This window comes from Electrophorus electricus, chromosome 15 (genome assembly GCF_041902795.1).
Source record: "Electrophorus electricus isolate QZ-2024a chromosome 15, ASM4190279v1, whole genome shotgun sequence".
Lineage (NCBI taxonomy): Eukaryota > Metazoa > Chordata > Actinopteri > Gymnotiformes > Gymnotidae > Electrophorus > Electrophorus electricus.
The window spans coordinates 10,714,086-10,733,174 of NC_137511.1; the positions used below are offsets into that span (position 1 = coordinate 10,714,086).

Below are 19,089 nucleotides of genomic sequence, written 5' to 3' on the forward strand. Positions count from 1 at the left end.
CTTTGATTAAAACATCAGAAATGTCTTAGCAAATAGTCTACTGGAATGTGCTACCTATGTTCCAGTTTATCATCCAGATTGGAGCTCTGTTTGAGAACAAGTGTAACTGGGAGGCAGGCCCATGCCCCTCCTGTCATTGTGTTTCTAAACTCTGGAGAGCTCTTCTAAGTATGGCTGAGTGGAATGGGTAAACATGCAGCAGGAAATCAGTCACGACTTTCAGCATCCCGACTGCAAAAGTGTGGGGGTGGATGCTCTTGGCATTTTTTGCTTGTGTTGTCTGCATCAGGGGTTGTTACATAAACTAGTGGAGTTATTGGAGTGTGTAATTGATCCTAAGAGTGTGAGGCTGCAAGTGTGTGTGTGTGTGTGTGTGTGTGTGTGTGTGTGAGAGAGAGAGAGAGAGAGAGACTACTGTTTCAGACAGCACTCATTAGTAGCTTTTTGACAGCTGCATAATATGCTTCCTGCTACAGGCAAAAGACTGCATACTTCATGATGGCCTGGGAATCTATGTAGGATAATGACAAGATACAATAGCACAGTCCCAGTCCTCTCCAGGAGAGTGAATGAGTTCATCACTGACAGCACTAAATGAGCTCATACAGAGGCACAATTATGCCTCAGATGTACTAGACATAATTTGTCACATGAGTAAGTTAACGCTTGATAAAAATAGTTAATTGTGTCAAGACTAGGACATTTTCCATATGTGTATGGTCATTATTTTATTATTGCATTTAGTAATTTACACAGGTCTTAGCTTTGTTGATAAGGAAAGTAAAATCATACAATGGCAATACATTACAGCAACTATAGCAACACAATTTTTTAGGGGGTGCCTACACTAAGCCAGGGAAATAATTTTTCCTGAGTAAACTGGCCTTCTAAAGTGCACCTGATGTCCTGAACTCCATGCAGATCCAGTTACCAGAGGCCTGAGGCTCCATCGGGGCATGTGTCAGACCTTCACTAACAGATTTTTTATAGATCAGAGGGTGTTGATGTCTAACAAATAAAAGTGGGAGGAGACAGGGTGCCAGCAATGACCACAGCTGCAATCAGGAGGAGCCTTAATTCATATCAGTTACATTGAGCCCCTGCCTTCACTACAATTCAAAGAGATTCAGGACCTAAACACTGAGGTCAGCCTGTGCAGTATTTGTCATCACTACTGACTTCTTTGTTCATCATTCCCCTCCCATTAATAGAAAGAGAAATGTGACACTTTTCAACTGCAAAGTTTTTTTTCTATGATCAGGAAATGACTCCTTAGAGGAGATATATACAATCAGAAATTCCATTGAAAAGTAATATTCTTGCATTAAAATGAGCTACACCAAGAATGTTCTCTTTAATATGTCATATATGTCTAGACTTGGCTGACTGTTACACTGAGATGAGAGCCCGTAGTTATGTTTGTGAAGTAAATGTTCATCAGGAGGCCTGACTATCCAAGCTCAGATATGTACAAAATGTTCTTTGTAAACAATAAAAAAAATTGCAGACACTGACTAAATGGTATAGTATGACATTATCAGCATACTTATTCACGAATCGAAGAAAAGTAGCATGTATTTATAACAGAAGGCATTTATCTAGAATTATAGACCCAGTTACTGCCTATTGCTTACATGTGCCTCCAAAATGAATGCATGACAACAAATGTTTACAACACACTTCCTTTGCCCCATTTCACCTCAGCTACGGAATTCTATGCCCAACAGAAAGCCATTCCTGACAGAAATCCATCCACGCCTGAGCTGTACATGAGTAAAATGTATCGTTATAATCTACCACAGTAATCCCCCATTCTCTCCAGTGGCATTGATCATCATCTGCAGGGAGAGAGGGAGAGTGAGCTGAACTTTCTAATGCATAGATCTTTGATTCTCTATTATACCTGCTTATGACTTCATCTGTCTTCAAGTACTTCAGTGCCTGAGTGCCGACTTGCAAAGGGATACTATCATTACTAGGGAGAATATTTACCAGTACAGAGCCAGCAAGTATTGCTGTGCAAGTCACTGCACATCGGCAATTTTGGAGTTTTGATCTGGCCATCCAAGTTAAGTCCAGGTGCTGCAATCAGAATGATGGTTTTCTATATGTAAGGCCAAATTATCAATACTGTGTCACACACCATCATACAATTTCCGCACTTTAACTTGAGGACACTCCTGAATGTTCAGTTATCAAAGTTAACGCATATGGTCTCTTAATGCATGTCTCCAGGTATATATATATATATATATATATATATATATATATATATATATATATATATATATATATATATATATATATTCGTATCTAATTATAAGCAGCAATAATTAAAGAAAGAGAAGGCTAGCACCCTTGTCATTACAACTTCAGAACAAGCTGATGAGTCCAAATGTCAATACATATCCAATCTTTAGAAAATTTACAGAGCCAGATAAGATAATAAAATAGCTATGAAGGGTGTGACATAAGTGCTTTTTAAATGGGCCATGAAATGAATGCGTTATGGCCCACGCTTTAAGATTTGTCCAATCGCCGTGCATTGGTGGACACTTTAAAGTTACAGATAGGCCTAAATATAAATGTACATTTAAAAATAAAAGTGTGATTAAAGTTGTGGCTTTTGTTTGTTTTTGTAGTCCATTCTTTTGGATCTTCATTTTTTTCATGGATTCTGACAGTATTTAAGCCATCATTAGCCACTTTCTGATTACTGAAAGCATACAAGAAAAAAACAATCAATCAAACAAACAAACAAACAAACAAACAAACAAACAAACAAACAAAAACAGGTAACATGAGAAATCGTTGTCACGAAGTTATAATCTATAGAAGTGAGAGACGCGGCTCTCCAGCCTAAATGATTCCTATTAATACCAGGAGAAAGGATTACCATTGACTTCTGTTCACGATGAATGTGAGCCACGTGAGACCTATGCGTCCGACAGTATTTCACCATGTCACCGTTTGCTTTTCAAAAATGACCCATGTGTCTGAAGCTTATATTAAATCGTTTAGCTTGCTATATTAAACTACATCGTTTAGGATACTATGACAATATAGGATATTCCCAATGACAGTAAACCCATAACAGTATGTTATCCCCGAAATTCCGTGTGGCCGGTCAAGACTGGATCTGCCTCTAAGGGAAAGGCTTATAGATAGATAGCAAATTGCATAGGCTTGGTCCTTCAGTTACTGTGCATTGTGAACACCAGGTGGGGCGATTGCGTTCTTCATTCTGAAGTGCATGTGAACATGAAAACATGAGAAACAAAAACAAATCTCCATTAAATTTATAACGGAATAAGTAGACTATTATCAAAGAATGCGGTGAGAAATAACAAGACGTCCTTGATTAATTCGATCTAAAAAATATCCAGTAGCATTTTTAAAATTATTTATTATAGGCCTAATGAAAACATTTTAACATTTTGTACCCCTTTATTCGATAGGTTTGTCATTATAGCACTGACAAATATATCGTCTTTTAAAATGAACATTCGACAAATGCTTATTGTACTTAACCTACACTTAGGATATTTTAAAATCTTAGTGCATTTTAATGTTTGTGTTATTAAAATACTATAGTAATCCAATCGATGTCCAGAAGAATGCTGGATCTGGAGAAAGTCAACAAAAATCTATGCATTGAAATAATGCGTCTATCTTTTTATCTGCACACTTCTGTAATATTTTGAATATCTAATCCACACAGTATATAACTAGCCTATACAGGCTGTTTATCTTTATTAAGACGTAAAACAATATGCATCATACTAAATAAATAACCTGAAAACAGTTTTACGCATATGACTTCAAAACCCAGCAATCACAACTAATTATATTATCATTTAATATTTTTATGAATACGATGAAGTGCGTATACTTTACTTTGCATTTGCAACCTGCCTGTCGAATCACTTAACACTGGCATCCAGTAGATTATCACTCTCTCTGAAAAACATCAATAAAATAGGTTAAATAAAGACTTCAAATCCTCAGTAAACGTTGCTTACTCTATAGACGCATATACACACAAAGAAAAAAAGACTAGTCCGTGAAAATAAGACCTTGATGACGTGTGTGACAGATCCCCTCTTGACTAATTGTGCCATGGTCGTTTGCTGACTAATTGTACTACAAGACCAATCATAGGGTAGCGCATTCACCCTGCGGCAACACCGCTACACCAGGGGTGGGAGGATTCATGCTCAAACATTTCTCTTCCCTGCTTTCTTTCTCTCTCTCCCTCCCTCTCTTACCCAGTCAGCTATTTCTTCTTAAATCCCATTTGCCGTTGTGCGTACCCAATAGCTTAGCTCAGTCCGCGTTTAACTTGGATGACATTTTGATTTCATCGTTACAATCTAGCACAAGACGGACGCATTTATCATTCAGCTATCTGTTACTGTGGATCGTCTTATGAATTGCACGCCATAACGAATTTGAAAATTCGTCCGCCTTTTTAAAATCCCGATAATTATCAAGGTGCTTCAACTGAAAACTGTGGCGTCCGGACAACTTCATATTTCAGTTTTATGGTTCGAACTACAAGGACCGTAAGTGTCCCAATGGCAGAAACAACGCAAGAGACTCGTCCGTCAGCGAAAGACTCTCCGTTTTCTATAAAGAACCTTCTGAACTGCGACAGCAAGCCGCCTAAACCAAAGGCCATCATTACCTCAACAAAAGGTGTTTTAGATAGTAGTTTCTCGCTCTCCAGAGTGGGTGACTTAAGTTTTCCTCGGTTTGAGTTACCTGTTCAAAGGTTTGGATTACCGGCTCACTATTTGGACAGGACGTCGGCGTGGTGGTATCCGTACGCGCTAAGCTCCTCCGGACATTTACATAGAGCAGCAGGTAAGAATTTATATCTGTTACATATGCTGCGGAATACGAAATAAATAAAGCATTTGAGCATAAGTGAATGACTACTGTTTAGCTTGTATTTTCATGTTTGCTATTTATCCATGACGTTCATAAAATTCAAGAGGAGAACGTAGATTAAGCTATTTAACAAAAATGATCAGGTGCCAACAAAAGTTAAAGTTTAATTAGAACAGTCAGGTAATGAATAGGCTATACATACATAAATACCCAAATGAAGCGAAATTGGAATCTTTCCCTTTAGTGATTCAATGATGTTTGTTTTCATTTATTTTAAATGACCAGTGCCGGAGAGGCCCAGTATTAGAGACTCGTCTCCCGCGTCTGGCACAGATAGAGATTCGCCGGAGCCACAGCTCAGAACGGACCCTGACGTCAAAGACGACGAGGACAACAAAAGTGCGGACGAAATTATTCTTGAGGAGAGTGACACCGACGAACCAAAGAGAGAGGAGATGTCGGAGGACTGGAAGAAATCAGGGGATAGTTCGGATAAGAAACTGTGCCGCAAAAAGAAGACGCGCACTGTCTTTTCGCGAAGTCAAGTGTTCCAGCTGGAATCCACCTTTGACATGAAGCGCTATCTAAGCAGCTCTGAGCGCGCAGGCCTCGCCGCTTCGCTGCACCTTACCGAGACCCAGGTCAAAATATGGTTTCAGAATAGACGGAACAAATGGAAGCGACAGCTCGCTGCGGAACTGGAGGCGGCCAATCTCAGCCACGCTACCGCACAGAGAATAGTACGAGTGCCCATTCTATACCACGAGAACTCGGCGACTGACAGCATGAACAGTACTGGCAACGCGACAGCCAGCCAGTCCCTCCTGACGTTTCCGCACCCCGCGTACTATTCTCATCCAGTTGTTACAACCGTTCCACTGCTGAGGCCCGTTTGAAAACATCTTCGTTTATTTATATTTCAGTGTATTGTAATGCATTTATAAGACATAACCGTGATTAAATATTTTTTAAAAATACATTATGGAAAATGCTTGTATTGCTGGAAGAAGATCAGTGAACCTTTACAGCTCAGCAGGTGCAATTTATGGTAGTAGTAGGCTATTATTATTATTATTATTATTATTATTATTATTATTATTATTATTATTATTATTATTGTTATTGTTATTGTTATTATATCAGTTCCTTTAAATTAAATCCCCAAAATTACAACAATAGTTCAGACAAGCGAGTTTCAGAATGGGTGAAGGTTAGGTTTTTATTTTTTATTATTATCTTTTTCTAAGCAAGTATCTTAATTGCCTCTGCATTTTCTTTAGAAGCTCTGCACACCTGAATGTTTGGCCTTTTGCGGTCAACTTAATCTGGCACACTGTGTAGCTACCTGCTTACAGGTAGTGTGGGATGTTTACAAGTCGCCCTCGCCCATGTAGACAGTAACAGCGGAGCATCGCGAACGCCAGTTAACATACGTTTGTGGACAATCATTGAAACCACCTGTTTGGTACTTTTAAACTTTTGTACAAATAACAGATTGATTTTCATTAAACCTACGATGGTCTTTTGAAATCCAATTCATTGTATATAAATATAAAATAAGGTTGTGAATATTTAGAATATTCGGAAATATTCTGAGGCGAAAATGCTACATTCTGTATATGGACATATTTTGATATTGTATTTGCTGTAATAAATTTGGTTCATTGAATTTTCGTCTGTGATCATATGTTCACAATTATCTATTATCATGTCCACTAAAATGATACAATATAAATTATTTGAAATAATGGATTTCTGACATAAAACAAGGCTACGAACTCGGTTCCACTGGTAATAAACATGAAATGGACCCACTTAGAAATTTGTATTTGTTGCTAGTAAGGGTTGAGCGCAATTAATTCCATATTAAATAAGAACTCTTTTAATATAAACACTCTTTCCAGCGTCTTTTGTCCAGCACATACATGCAGTTGTTGTACAGTATTTCTGTACAAACCATTCCTCTGCTCCGCCGCTTGGTCCAGAGCTAATCAATTCAGCTCTCAGTTCTCGCCCCGCAGCTACACGCGAGCCGTCATAATTCATCTTAAATATATCCTGATTCATGGCAGACCCCTTTCAATGAACTACCGCTCGGCAATGCTGGGGGATGCTATTAAATATAATGATAGGCCTATAAAAAATGAGACGACGCAAGAAGAAAACAAAAATATATTATTTTTATTATTATTATTATTATTATTATTATTAGTAGTAGTAGTAGTAGTAGTAGTAGTAGTAGTAGTAGTAGTAGTAGTAGCAGTAGTAGTAGTAGTAGTAGTAGTAGTAGTAGTAGTGTTTACCTATTTAGATCTTAATTTCTTGAGATAAATTGTCTTATAATATACAGAACCTATCTGAGAAGCGGATACATCTTAAGCTTCTTTGTTAACGCGCCTACAGTTGAGCCGAACGGATGAGGATATAATTAGTATCAGTGGTGTGTTGATCCTCGGAAAATGCTAATAAACGTCGATTGCTATTTTTAACCTTATATGACTGCCATATGATTAATACACTGAAACACGCACATTACTGAATAAACTGTCAAAAATCTGTTGGTTTCTTGGCGTACACTTGAAAGTATCAAACGCATACAATTTTTAAATAACGGCGTCATCGAGATTTAATTTTTCATATCTTGTCCACAAAAGGTGATAGCGTTTAGACAAGCTAAATGCGATCAAATCAAGAAAGTCTCGGTTTGATGGTGAAGTATCCGTTGTCATCACACATCTTCATCGCCAACATGTATCAATTTATATTTAACAGTTAATTCCTATTCTATTAGACTATTCTCAAAAAATGATTTTCCTCAGTCAATATCACTTTGTCTTTTAAATGTGTTACTGAGTTGAATCAATTTATTAAAACATTTGAGGCCATCAGAAATGTATTACTGCCATGAAAGGAAAAAAAAGAAAAAGATATTTTAAATTTATATTTCCTTTAATTTCCTCAATACCATTAGCAGCAGCAGCAGCAACAACAACAACATCACCAATACTATTGCTGAATATTAATAATATTAATAATAATGGTTAGACTTAAATTGAAAATATGAAACAATTTAAGATGTCATTTATGCCAGGAACTCGCACCATCTACACAACACTCCTACAAGTTTCTATTACATTGGTACCTTCATTGTGTTTTTAATTGATTTCAATGAATAAAAAAGGCTACTTAAAATGCATGAACGACCTATTGTGTGTAAGGGTTTTCAGGCATTATAAATTATAATTGGGTATCGGAGCCCAATTGACTCCTTTGAGTGGAGAGAAGTAGGCTAGTCTCTCACAAAAAAAATCGCATGCACGTATGTTTTAATTGAGAGATGCGTTCATTTCATCCGGGGACCATCAGTAATGTCAAAAGAGCTTGGCCCTGGGCAGTAATGAGAGAGAGGGAAAAAACAACCGATTGTTCATGTTGTTGCTGCAGCTTGTGCTCTAGTGCGCTAAAATTCCTCCCTCAATTGAGGTTTAAAATTTCCGGGGTGCACTTTACGCATGTGATTGGCTCTTGGGAAGCATACCTACATGCAAAATGAAACATCGCCACAATACAGTTCTGACTCTGCCTCGCGCGTAAGTGGAGGCACGCAGGGATTCTTTACAGCCACTCATCTGGGATTTAAACAGACGCACGAATATCGCCAAAAAGTCAATAAATTATTATTATTCTTTTTGCAATTTGCATTATATATGCATGAAAAGTAAGTTACTGCGAATAGTATGCGTCTACGATGAATCAGTCAGTGGACAGTGGTTGTAAGAGCGCGCAAGTCCCTGTCTCGAGCTTTACCATTCAGTCCATTCTAGGCACTGCGCCGGAGAACACGTGGAAAGACTCGAGCTCAGCGCAGAGGAGACGCACACTATCCGTGTCTTCGGATGAGTGCAGTGGTGAAGATGATAGTACCGACTACTTTTGCTCTGGTACTGGGGACAATGAATCATGCAAGCCACACCATTCACTCTCTTTACCATGCCTCAGTAAGTATGCTGAATAAACTTATTTGTATTCGTTGTATGAATTTTACATGAATCATTATTACTATTTGGGATGTAAAATAATGGGATAATAACATAATAATGACGTTATTACATCGAACACGTATATTTAAGAGTACATTAAACACTTAATCGGTTCTTGGATTAAACTAATGGTTAGAAAATGCTGCATGTATAATATGCACAGATCACTGCTTTTGTTTCGTATTCTCTTGGGTAATGTATTTTAAATATATGTCCTAATGTATATCTTGTAGATGCCACGCAAGCGATCAAAAGTGTAGTGGACGGAAAAGAACATATAACTCAGGGTATACTGCAGGATTACAAAGACAATAAAGAAAGACAGTGTACGCAACGATCATCAAGTCCAAGTGAAAAACACGTGGACGTGGATGATAAACATAGTAACTCAGCAAAGAAAAAGACGCGGACAGTGTTCTCGAGAAGCCAAGTGTACCAACTGGAGTCCACGTTCGACATGAAACGTTACTTGAGCAGCTCGGAGCGCGCGTGTCTAGCCTCGAGCTTGCAACTGACAGAGACACAAGTCAAGACCTGGTTTCAGAACCGGCGAAACAAGTGGAAACGCCAACTGTCAGCCGAGCTTGAGGCCGCGAACATGGTCCATGCCTCGGCTCAGACTTTGGTTGGGATGCCACTCGTGTTCAGGGACAACGCCAGGCTAAGGGTGCCGGTTCCGAGATCTGTTGCCTTCCCGACGCCTCTTTATTATACGGGAAGCAACATACCAGGGTTACCTTTCTACAGCCTTTACAATAAAGTCGATTATTAAGAATAATTTCATTGCTCCGAAATACGCTCGATTTTTAAAGAATGCAATATGAACAAGTCACATCAAGCTCTCCATGTGCTTTGATAACTCATTTTATTGCCTGCAGCGCCCTTTAGCTTGCAAATCTATAACAAATAAATTATTAATATAGTACTAAATATATTACGTATTGTGTACAAAAGATTTGAAATTCGTTTGTAAATTGTTTCCTCAACAAACTGTAAGGGATAGGTCATTCCGGATCGAGAAAGACTGCCCGATTTATTTCCAACGAATTTCTATGATTAACTGAACTTTCGTTTTGACCCATACCATTTTATATTTTAAAATTTTGTTATCATAGTCTAAGTAAAATGCTGCTTTAAACGTTCATTGCTGATTTTTTAAAAGGTAATTAAACTTGCTTTGAGAACTATCAGGACTTGGTATAATATTTTGTTTAATTTGAGATGGTATCTATCTATCTATCTATCTATCTATCTATCTATCTATCTATCTATCTATCTATCTATCTATCTATCTATCTATCTATCTATCTATCTATCTATCTATCTATCTATCTATCTATCTATCTCTCTCTCTCTCTCTCTCTCGCTCACACACACACACACACACACACACACACACACGCACGTACACATGTCGATTATAGATATGATACGTCAGAAACTGTCTTCTAATTAGCGGATTATTATAGCCTGCATTACTTTGGTGCAATAAATCCAACTTACAAATGTGGAGTTCAGTGCTAGCACTGAATTCATATTTTACTGGACCGTCACTCATAAAATATTCAGCCATGTTCTTTAAGCCACATTCTTGAAACACCACGCTATTCATATTTTTTAAATTACAAATGAAAAAAATAGTGAATAATTGAATAACTCGTGGATCAATATGTTGTGGTTCGGGTAAAACCACAGACATTTTCTAAATGGTGTGAGGTGTTATATTTTACGACATACTGAAATGTTAGATGACAGATACGTTACATGATGTTTGCTTTTGTTGTTGTTGTTGTTGTTGTTGAACTTGCCTAATAGGATTTTGAAGAATTATCCAGTCTCCTTTGTAAGTGCAAACTACAGAATTCTGCAATGCCCTTTGCAGGTGCAAATGACATGCAGACTTGTGATTCTTTTGAGTGATACAGTGATTTAAACATGGCACATCCAAAGATAAAAATTTTATTTTTGTAAGTATTGTATGCTAACCTAAATTATACAAAAGGTATTTCACACACAGCAGGCCAGTGACAGGGAACACACTATTGTATTTCGGTAAATTTTCCAAGTTTGTTTAATTTGTGTATAAGGCTTGATAATATAATAATAATATAATAAATATAATAATAATATAAAAAAGCAATAAACGATTTAAAAATAATAACATGAATAACATTCATTAATAATATAGGCTTAAGCACACCACTAATGTGGCAGCTGTAACAAAAAATAATATTCATGGACAGAACATATGCCAAATCTCAGATTAGGTTAAATCTTAAATTAGTAGTCATATATCTTTATAGTCACTGACCTTTCTGCAGCAGTCATGTGACTAAGGAAAGACTCAAGAAACAGTTGCATAACCGATGAGCATCTATGTGTGTGTGTTTGAGAAAGAGAGCGATGCCTTCTTGTTTTATTCATTTGTTATTTATAAACAATAAAACAAACAGATAAAGTAGTGTTGAGTAAAAAGGTACTTTTTGTAACAAGATCTTGGGAGATAATTCTCCAGAGGTACAGGTCCAGTGAATGCACAATTTAGGCTGTTATGTGGCATTTAATATGCCTTATAAAATGGGACATACAATGGGATGTAAGGTAAAGGAGAGCTAATGAATGACAGAGTAACCAAAGGCGAAAGATTTAATGCTAAACACAAAGGTCAAAACTAATATGCCAAGTAAGACATCCAGTTCACACAGAGCTAATTCATTACATTCAATACAAAAAGACATTTGTGATTCAAATGTAAGGTTCTGGCTGTCTGTGCCTTGTGACAGAGGATGATGGTTTGTGACATCTGAGTGAGCTAAATATGTGTTCTGCATAGTGTCTGTGTCTGTCTGCTCTTGCCTCACCTCTTCCGTTGGTTGCATTTCATACATTTTTGGTACTTTAGATATCAACTATTATTCTACTCTCATTGGGCCTGTTTGTGCATATAGCGGTAGGAAATCAGGAAAAAAAAGATTCCAGGTGAAAAACTGTAGTAAAAGGTGTAAAAGGTGATAGTCAAAATTGCAGTGAAGAACACAAGGTTTCCAGAGAAACAGGACATTTCGGACAGAGGTTCTAGGAGGATCCAGCTTATATTATAAAAAGTAGATGTTTAAAAAACATTGTAAAGTTCCCGGAGTGTGAACGTAGACGTTCTTATATATATATATATATATATATATATATATATATATATATATATATATATATATATATATATATATATATAATAATACACAGTATTATATAATTATTATACAGTAAATATTATACTATTACATATTCTTTTAGGTTTCTAACTTTTAGATGCAAGCTGAATTTCAATATATAATATAGTTCTATAGTATGGATGAGTCGTTATTACACGGTACGTTTGTAAACGGAAGATGCAGATTTTACCCAAATAGAATGTACCCCAGGAATAACCGACGTTTTAAGTTGACCAATCAGAATGTACACCGGGAAAAAACGAAATTTTTGAGTTGACCAATCAGAACGGTCTTTATTCTAGCGCGTGAGAGGTGTATTAGCCACTTATCGTTTTTTGGTCTTAGCTAGCTACTCATTCCTGCTTTTCGACATTTTGCGTTAAATACTGTTTAGTTCTTCAGTCGAACTATCTAATGGTGAGTGCACATATACATATACAATGCATGTTTGTAGATTATGTATGTCGTTGGTACATTTAAAGTAGTCGTCTGGTGCTTTTCATGTTGGCGGCCTTCATGTTAGCTTGCCAGTTTGGCTAACGCAGAGCTAGCTAACGTCCGGTTAAACAAGACAAAATGCACATAGGTTAACCGACTGATGTATACCCTGATTGATACATAACCTTAAATCGAGCGATTTGGTCTAAACCAAATGGTTACACACATGTAAGTATAATTATGTTCTAAGCAGTTAGCTAGCCTAACCTAACTGGCTAGCTTGCTACTTTATTCTTATTGGTATTGATTCTGACTAGCTAGCTCACTGGCTAAATCTTCGAACGTTAGCTGGTTAGCTAACCTAACTGCTGTGTACGAACATTCTCAGCCTTTTAGTTCGCTAATTGTTATAAAGATATATTTGTTTTAGATCTCATGCAACCGATGAATAGGGTCGTTTTCTCACCATCAAATTAGTAGCAAGTTGTCTAGGTTACACAACCGAAAGACATAGCTAGTTAGCGTTAACTACTCTATGGTTACCTGTGCTAATAGTTTTGACTATTAACCCTAGCTAACTAGGTAGCTAGGAACCAACAAGCTTAGCACATAGTTAGGTAACGTTGGTATATAAGTAATCTTTGCAGGTAATAAAGAACAAACTTAATAATTCAACTTTACAGCAATTAAATGTTTACTACTGTGCATTTTTCGATTTCGACTCGTAGATGACGGGCTCAAACGAGTTCAAACTGAACCAAGGTCCAGATGATGCTATATCTGCAGTAAAGTTCAGCCCCAGTACATCCCAGTTCCTGTTGGTTTCTTCCTGGGACTCAACTGTACGCCTCTATGATGTTGGTGGAAACTCCATGAGAATGAAGTATCAACATGTGGCACCTGTGCTTGATTGCGCTTTTTACGTAAGTAATCGGTCGTAGCTAAAGTTTTTGTAACTTATTCTTACTGAACGTTGTGGGACAACACTCATTGATACAAATGGATACTTTTGTTCATGTCTTTACTGTTAAAGGATCCTACTCATGCTTGGAGTGGAGGGCTGGATAATCAGCTGAAAATGCACGATTTGAATACAGATCAAGGTGCTTTTTTAAACTACATCAAGCCATTCTAAATCAAATTTATATATATATTATATTAGTTAACCCTTTAATTTCAGATGTTCTGAAGTATGCAGTCAAATTAACAAAAATGGTAAATGTCCATCTGCATATAACTGCACTCTTTGCACAAACTTCATATTCTGAGGACACATTTCTGCTTTCCCTCTGAAGACACAATAGTTGGAACTCATGACGCCCCCATTCGATGTGTCGAGTACTGCCCAGAGGTCAATGTCATGGTAACGGGTAGCTGGGACATGTCTGTGCGGCTGTGGGATCCTCGTACTCCTTGCAATGCTGGCACTTTCACCCAACCTGAGAGGGTACTGAGCATTCCTTTTTTTTTTTTTTTTTTTTTTTTTATGTTGGGTTTTGTTTGTTTAACTCTGATTGTGTTTAAGGTCATCATAAAATATTTCTAGCTGTCAAAACTACAAAGACCGAATTATGATCAAACTAGTTTCAGTTAGTTGCTGGTTGGAAGATGTGAACTGTCATGCATTTCAGGTCTACACCCTCTCAGTGGCTGGGGATCGTCTGATTGTGGGCACAGCTGGGCGGAGGGTGCTCGTCTGGGACTTAAGGAACATGGGATATGTTCAGCAGAGACGAGAGTCCAGCCTCAAATACCAGACCCGCTGCATACGGGCCTTCCCCAACAAACAGGTAGCCCTCAATAATGTGCCAGATCCACAAACAAGTGACTAACACTGTGTAAGGTAATTCCCAAAGAAACATGTAAACACATCATACTGCCAATTGCCAACAAACAATTAAACTGTGCTGCATACTATAAAGAAGCTATAAATAAATATATAGTATAAATACTATAAATAAGCATACATCTACTAAACAGAAGTTAATAGTGCAAAGCAAACTTTACAAAAGCTTTATGAAAGTGCCACACCAAACAAATAAATGGCACTCCACAACTCAAGAATTTAACAGGGAATGCTCAAAATCCACATATTACATGTGCTTTCTCCAGCAAACAGGTGAATCACGACATGAGTCTACTTCACGGAAAGATTCCCCATCTTATATTAGTGCTGATGTGTGCGCTGTCAAGATTAAATCATTTTTCTGTCATTCAGACCCTTCAAGTTTTCCTTTTTAAAAGTACTGTTGGTAATTAAGTAATGCTCTTTTACATTGATTGCTTGCTGCCATTCTTAATTCTTACTATGTATAGCTACTTGTGTTCAGTTATACACTAGCTCTGTTTATTCCATTAGGCTGCTAACATGGGTAACAGGAGGGAAATGGTTTACCAGGATATGCTGTACTTTTATTTGCTTTGTTCAGACAGCTGTCAAACGGACTGTATAGTATTGAAAGGTCAGGAAATATTTATGGTTTTGGAATGATTAGGCCAAAGTCTAAAAAAAGTGTGTGTGTTTCAGGGCTATGTGCTAAGCTCCATTGAGGGCAGGGTGGCAGTGGAATACCTGGACCCATGCTTGGAGGTGCAGAAGAAGAAATATGCCTTTAAATGCCATCGTCTAAAGGAGAACGGCATAGAGCAGGTGTATCCTGTCAATGCCATTTCCTTCCATAGCGTCCACAACACATTTGCCACAGGTTAGGAAAGCTCATATTCTTCATCATCATTGCTGAGAAATGCTGCTTTGTGAAAGCTTTGAGAGAGCTTCTCCTGAACATTGTCAAATTTGCTAGCATGATCTGTTGCTGTTATTTACTAAATATAACTACTCTGCCTGATTTTACATTTCTATGGTGATGTATTTGTCTATATCAAGCTGTTGTCTACTCGGGTGAACATTTGTCGCTTCTGTTTCACTTTCTACCAACTGACCTCAGTGACTTTAACAGCCTTTTGTTTTGATTTATCTTGCTACACACAAACCAAAGCCCTCATTGCATATATACATTTCAGAACACACAAGCAAATTACTTTGCCTCCTCACCCCTCCCCAGGTGGCTCGGACGGCTTTGTGAACATCTGGGACCCATTCAATAAGAAGCGCTTGTGCCAGTTCCACCGCTATCCCACGAGCATTGCTTCACTAGCTTTCAGCACTGATGGCTCCCTACTGGCCATTGCCTCCTCTTACATGCATGAGCAGGGTGACATCACACACCCCGCTGACGCAATCTACATTCGCCAGGTCACCGATGCAGAGACTAAACCCAAGTAAGCTGACATGTGACTGGTACTTTGGGATTGTAAGTAGGAGTATAATACTATGTGGTTAGAACTTTGGTAGTGGTGATCTGAGGGAATTGTTGATTAAGATTATGAGGGATAGGTATTTTGCGTGTGTGTGTGTGTGTGTGTGTGTGTGTGTGTGTGTGTGTGTGTGTGTGTGTGAAGGGTAGGGCAAAATGACGGCTTGAAGAGTTATCTAACCATATATGTTCCATTTTATTTATTTTTTTCTGAGGTATGCCAAATTGGAATAGCTAGATGGATAGATTTCACCAACAAAACAGTAGTGCCATATATTTCTTAAAGTGTATAAAATAAGCTGAGTTTATTTTTGTCCATTCAGATATATTTATTTAAGAAGGTACCAGAGGGGAAACCAAATTAAGAGGATGGCATATTGGGCTAACATCCAAGTAAATGTTACTTCGCTGGTTCAATATGATATTGATATTCACCACTTATTCTTTGCAGGCTTCTATAATTAATTTAAACCATTTATTTTATCATTTCTTTTATTGAAACAAGCAGTTAGTTGATTAGTGTTCTACAAGTATTGACCACATCCCCAGTATGTTCAGAAAAGCATGTTGTGATGACAACAGAAGTCCCACAGTTTTTGTCTTACCTAGGACTTAGAGATAAGAGACATTTTACTAAACGAACTGGTAGTATAAAACCTTGAAGTAGTTGTATTACCTTCCTTCTATTTGTATTTAAGGTTGTCAGTTGCCATACTTGGAGATGACCAGTTAAGCTTTTCAGCACATCATATGTCTATTTAAAAAGGATTTAAAGACTAAATCCCTATTCGGATTAGTTTTACATGGGAAGGTGGGATAATGTAATTATTACTGGCATTTCTTAGTGATTTTAGTCCCATCTGAATGCCCCATGTCAGTCATTTTTACCAACTGCATGCTCCCGTGTCAGTAAAGATTATGGCGCCTTTTACCTTCTGTAAAACGAGCCATAAAGGTAACCCCAGGTTTTATTAAACCTAAATGGATCGACATGTCTGTAAATATTCTGTCATATCCTGTGGAAAAGAGTTTTTCTGAGGTTTTCTCAAGTATGTTTCGTCGTGCATGACCAATACCTCGGGTCGTTCAAGTCTGTGGCATACCAGGTGTTGTACGACGTACAACATTCAAATCCAGATGATGAGCCAGATGCTTCTGGCAGCTTTAGTTAAGTCATTGTGTAGCATAACCTATAACCTACATGTGTGTTTTGAACATGTTGCCTGCTAATTTTCAAACATAGCCTGAGAAGCCTCTTCCATCTCCAAAGATTTCTTATCCTGTGCAAATCGGTCATACATTTTACAGACCTCCTGTAGTAAGTTACATTACTCCATGTCACTATGTAAAATTAATCCTGTCCAAAGAGGGCTTAATTTTGGAAAAGGCATAAATATTTGGATCAATTACAATACAGGTAACAACCAGTCTTTGGTTAATGATGACATTAGCCAGTATCCATATTTGTTTCCTGCTCACCCATTCAACCATTCCATATGACTTGGAGGATGGAAAGACACCTAGGATAGGAAATTTCTACTTTTTCCACACTTTCATGATGTTTTTAACCTCACAAAACATCTTCCATTGTATGTGATGATAGATATTTATAAAGTCAAATAGACCTTTAAACACTGAACAGTAATTCTGAAATTAAGTTTCAAGTTTAGATTATTTGTCACATACATTCCTGGAAGTTTGTAATATTGATTTGGCATTTTTGGGCAGCTTCTAGTGCGATGTTGCATCTTCCATATGCTGTGCCAAGCCTTGGCTTTTTCTGTTGCATAAGTCTAGACCAGCAGATGAAATGTACTTTTCTCTTTCAGTATAATACTGAAAATCAGTTTGGCATGGGGCTTGAGAACTCCTCCAACTGAATAAAACTGCAGTATCAACCTGCAATGGTCAATATCAACATAGTGAAATGACTCCAGAACTCTTCTATTACGAACCAATTGATTCAGACTGAGGGGTAGCAAGGACATGTTTAAGGGTGAGTCAGCGGGCGGGCCAATGGCATGAACTCGGACAGTCTTTCTAAAGCAATTGGGAAGACATAAAGACAGGCAACTCTGTGGACCTGTTTCTCTCTTAAAGTGGATTACCCAGAGGGTCTAACTGGGTTTGCTGTCTGTTCTGCCATGTGGTAACCCATGGAGACTTTGGTTCATTTAGCACACAGCAGCTCTGAGACAGAAGCCCCCCCGTTTGGCTCACCTGGTTAATGTCAGTGAGGAGAATATGGCAGGGTGGAGAGGTCTGGGCCATTAATAATCCAACTCCTGTCACAGCCTATGGGCAGCTTTTCATTATCATGCTAAAAGTGCCTGCAACAAACCTGTCAAATACATGTAAATGATATTTAGAAATGGTCACGTAGACCCCCCCCCCCCCCCCCAAAAAAAAAGTTTCTGCAAAAAACAGTGTGTCTAAACATTACCTAAATAAACTACTTCTATCTAATTGAAGCTAGTTGTCACGCTAGCAATATGCTAACAAGCTTTTGGTCATCACTTTGTGAAATGATTAAGATTGGCAACCTTCTCTGATATCCAGTATTGACAAGGACAATACAGCGACATTGGTTAACATGTGATTATATTGTATAACCCCACAGTGGAAGTATTGTTGCCCCAGCTGTAAAACAACGTTCTAAGTAAGATGTTAATATATACATTCTGTGTAGATAAAATGTTCTTGTTTTTGTTTGCAGGTCAACCTAAGGCTGTTTTCAGGAATGTGACCTCCTGAGGTTTTCACTGGCATCCAGTTGCTCATAAATACTTTTTAGCCCTCCTTCCTTTCCCTGTCTTGTCCTTTTCTTTATACTTTTCTATATGTAGTTCCCTTGTCATTAGCAAAGTTGCCAACTTTTAGTCCGACATGTATCCTTTTCCACTTTCCACATCCCCTATGTAATTCTATCTTTAAAATATTTTCAGAAGTGTCATTTTCTTCTAATGAAAGAATAAAGTCACCATTCTTAAATTTGGCTTGTGTGGAATAATGCAGGAAAACTAAGCCTAACATGTAAAAAATCCAATTAATACTAACATGCTACAGTAATTCCATGTTGCACTGAGTGAAAAACATTTTCAGTGTAGCAAGCCTACTGCTATAGATCTGTGGAAAAACTTCAAAATAATGTGGCCATGAAACTCCTGGAGCTAAAGAAGAAAAGCTCTGAACCAA

At 37.7% G+C, this 19,089-nt stretch overlaps 3 protein-coding genes across 3 annotated transcripts; all 3 read left to right on the forward strand.

Annotated features, from left to right (window-relative positions):
• The first annotated feature begins 4,336 nt into the window (after positions 1-4,336).
• Positions 4,337-6,495, forward strand: hmx3b (H6 family homeobox 3b). The gene is made up of 2 exons (XM_027027576.3): positions 4,337-4,866; positions 5,179-6,495. Exons 1-2 carry the CDS (start codon positions 4,545-4,547, stop codon positions 5,787-5,789), a joined length of 933 nt encoding a protein of 310 aa, XP_026883377.3. The 5' UTR covers positions 4,337-4,544; the 3' UTR covers positions 5,790-6,495.
• Positions 6,496-8,488: 1,993 nt separating this feature from the next.
• LOC113588413 (homeobox protein HMX2-like) lies at positions 8,489-10,046 on the forward strand. Its single transcript, XM_027027582.3, has 2 exons — positions 8,489-8,891; positions 9,167-10,046. Exons 1-2 carry the CDS (start codon positions 8,642-8,644, stop codon positions 9,703-9,705), a joined length of 789 nt encoding a protein of 262 aa, XP_026883383.1. The 5' UTR covers positions 8,489-8,641; the 3' UTR covers positions 9,706-10,046.
• Positions 10,047-12,433: 2,387 nt separating this feature from the next.
• On the forward strand, positions 12,434-18,885 carry bub3 (BUB3 mitotic checkpoint protein). Its single transcript, XM_027027565.3, has 8 exons — positions 12,434-12,559; positions 13,309-13,503; positions 13,614-13,683; positions 13,876-14,027; positions 14,212-14,370; positions 15,108-15,285; positions 15,643-15,859; positions 18,611-18,885. The coding sequence occupies exons 1-8, from the start codon at positions 12,557-12,559 to the stop codon at positions 18,618-18,620; spliced, it is 984 nt and encodes a 327-aa protein (XP_026883366.1). The 5' UTR covers positions 12,434-12,556; the 3' UTR covers positions 18,621-18,885.
• Positions 18,886-19,089: the final 204 nt, after the last annotated feature.

Excerpts from the sequence above, each read along its gene's own strand:
- hmx3b (XM_027027576.3), top strand. The coding sequence starts at position 4,545 with ATGGTTCGAACTACAAGGACCGTAAGTGTCCCAATGGCAGAAACAACG. Across the intron at positions 4,867-5,178 it reads ACATTTACATAGAGCAGCAG|TGCCGGAGAGGCCCAGTATT; the intron begins GTAAGAATTTAT and ends TTAAATGACCAG.
- LOC113588413 (XM_027027582.3), top strand. The coding sequence starts at position 8,642 with ATGAATCAGTCAGTGGACAGTGGTTGTAAGAGCGCGCAAGTCCCTGTC. Across the intron at positions 8,892-9,166 it reads ACTCTCTTTACCATGCCTCA|ATGCCACGCAAGCGATCAAA; the intron begins GTAAGTATGCTG and ends TATATCTTGTAG.
- bub3 (XM_027027565.3), top strand. Across the intron at positions 13,504-13,613 it reads TGCTTGATTGCGCTTTTTAC|GATCCTACTCATGCTTGGAG; the intron begins GTAAGTAATCGG and ends TTACTGTTAAAG. Across the intron at positions 14,028-14,211 it reads CTTTCACCCAACCTGAGAGG|GTCTACACCCTCTCAGTGGC; the intron begins GTACTGAGCATT and ends CATGCATTTCAG.